This window comes from Telopea speciosissima, chromosome 1, assembly GCF_018873765.1.
Source record: "Telopea speciosissima isolate NSW1024214 ecotype Mountain lineage chromosome 1, Tspe_v1, whole genome shotgun sequence".
In the NCBI taxonomy this organism is placed as follows: domain Eukaryota; kingdom Viridiplantae; phylum Streptophyta; class Magnoliopsida; order Proteales; family Proteaceae; genus Telopea; species Telopea speciosissima.
In genome coordinates, this window is record NC_057916.1 from 4,334,704 (window position 1) to 4,337,118 (window position 2,415).

General features: G+C 43.7%; 1 protein-coding gene across 1 annotated transcript; it reads right to left on the reverse strand.

The window, feature by feature from the left end:
- Positions 1 to 870: 870 nt before the first annotated feature.
- Positions 871 to 1,980, reverse strand: LOC122645744 (putative ubiquitin-conjugating enzyme E2 38). Its single transcript, XM_043839090.1, has one exon. It carries the CDS (start codon positions 1,978 to 1,980, stop codon positions 871 to 873), a length of 1,110 nt encoding a protein of 369 aa, XP_043695025.1.
- Positions 1,981 to 2,415: the final 435 nt, after the last annotated feature.

The following is a 2,415-nucleotide window of genomic DNA, read 5'->3' on the forward strand; positions in this document are numbered from 1 at the left end:
TTGGGCTAGGTCCAAGTTAGGCCGGTTAGGGTTAGGGGAATTGGCCTGGTTGAGCTACCCAGCATCACCATGCTAGAGATTGATGTGTAAAGTGTGATCAACAATCTTTAAGATTATAATAAACGACAAGCTGGTGGCATATGGACATACAAGGTCTTTGGAGAGATGTCTCCCTTCCATGTGAAACTAAAGAGTAGATGGGAAATGCCTCTTAGCGTGGTGGTGGCTGCTAGTTGTAGTAAAGCATTGACCTAAGTCCAAGGTCCCTCATAAGATGCCCATGGGCGATGGACACCTTGGAGAGGAGTCGGATCCTCCTTGAGTTGGGACACCACCCCTTCACATCCTAGTGATCTATGGATCCTCAACAGCATTGACCCTAAAAAGAAAAAAATAGAGTAGACAATACTTGAATGGAAGTAGAGAACCGGTTCTTGAGCAAGGGCCACACGGACCTGGCTCCTGTGCATCCGGGCAGCCGGGCTACATGTCCAGACTCAAGGCGGCGTGCTTTGACCGCCTTATCCCTGCCCAAGCGCCTTGCCTGAGCAGGGGTAAGGCGGTCAAAGCACAGCGCCTTGAGTCTGGCACTGCACATGCAGTCGGGCTGCCCGGATGCATAGGATCTTTTTCGGGACCACACCAATAAGAGTAGGTCATTTCATGTAGAGAGAGAGAAAGAGAGTGTCATAAAATTTTTGTTTGATATGAAGTCGAAACCTTGAATCACAAAATCAGAGAAGAGAGAGAGTATAACTGCTTATCTAATGATCAATCGGAAAGACAAAAATACCCCTATAATTTGTTAAAATACCAATTAGATCCTACACCCCTTCCAGTTCCAGTTGTGTTTTCTCACTATTCCCTTATTCAGGGAGTCCTTTTGTGCGTAGCAGAAGAAGTGGTGCTGTTTGTATCCTTAGACAAACCTAAAATCTTCTTAACTTTGTTGAAAATCTTCCTAGTAAATCCTTCTTTCTTCTTTTTGACTGTATGAGGTCTTGACTGGGTTTCTTCTATATCTTTCCTTACCTGTTCGACGAATATCCCCACTGAAGCTCCAGTCTTAGCAAACGCCTTCACGAGCTCTGGATAAAGCCGGTCCATTACCATCTTAAATTTTTTCGATTTGGTAACCGTAGCAGCAGCAGAAGAAGAGAGAGATCCATTTCTCACAAGACAGCCAATATTTGCCAGACCATCCATATAAGCCTTAGAAGCCATTAAAATAAGGTGTGCACGCTCACGGAAATGTGCTGCAACCAAGTCTTCAAAATGCCTCGGCGGCCTGCGTAGCACGTACAGCATTATCTTGCAAGACAAGGCGAATATGTTCTGGCTATAAGTCAATGACTTCTTGTCCCAATCGATTCCAGGCACGATTCCGTAACCAGGCTCGTTAAAGTAAGGTTTCTCGTTTAGAACAAGAGCTTGGATTGAGAGGAGAACCTGTAGAATTGTTGATTCGGATGGGTTCCATCTCTCATGTTTCCTGCCAGGCCAAGTATTTAGAAGGCTTAAACAAACAGTCCCATCTGCATATAAATTGGGATTTATGCGGAGACCAAAAGAGTGGTAATGCACAGAGGGTGGTTGAACAGGGTAATCAGGTGGGAAGAGGAAATCGAAGAAGAAGAGCCCATCATGGTAGGGAGTCCCAGCTGCTCCAATGATTGTGGCTCTTAAAAGATCAATTCTTCCTTCATAGACTCGAACATAGATCGATCCGGGCAAGTTTTCCTCGAGGATTTTCCATTCCCGCATGATTTTCTTCCTCACAGTGCCTGTGTCATGGATGAAGCTGTGACCCTTTTTGCCTGAAAGATTTGATTTGGTGAAGTACTGATCCGAGTAGTCTTCAACGATGTCAAATTGTTTGAATTCCTTCTTTTCTTCTTTGATCTCTATAACCTCTTCATTCGTCACTTCTTTAATCTCTATAATCTCTCCATTCATCTCTGAATTCGCTGATGGGTCCATGAGAATAAACCCAACTTCCAATTTCAATCTCTGAAAAAACCACCAAGGTGCTGATTATTCACTACTATCTCCTCAAACCCAAATCAGTAATTTCATTCTTCACTCACTAAAATTGTTCTCTGTTTCCATAGGAAAAGATAAGATCACTTGGATAACGTGAGGAGCCGTATGAGATATTTATGGAGGTCAGTTAAGAATACAAGAGATTTCATCAACAAAAACAAAACAGAAACAAACTTGAATTAGGTTGACTTGGTCTTGATTCTTGAGAGGGTATGGTGGGTGACACAATAGAGTCCTATGGGACTGGGACTGGGACCCAATTAAGTCCGGAGTCCTGGGTTCTGATCAGTGTTTGGGGTTATAAGATCAATGGCGTTGCGGGAGGTTTCAGTCTTTCAGATGAAGTGAAGATGTAGTTTGTTAACCTCAAGG

What these genes read in the sequence shown, in the direction of transcription:
- LOC122645744 (XM_043839090.1), bottom strand. Translation starts at nt 1,980, where the DNA reads ATGGACCCATCAGCGAATTCAGAGATGAATGGAGAGATTATAGAGATT.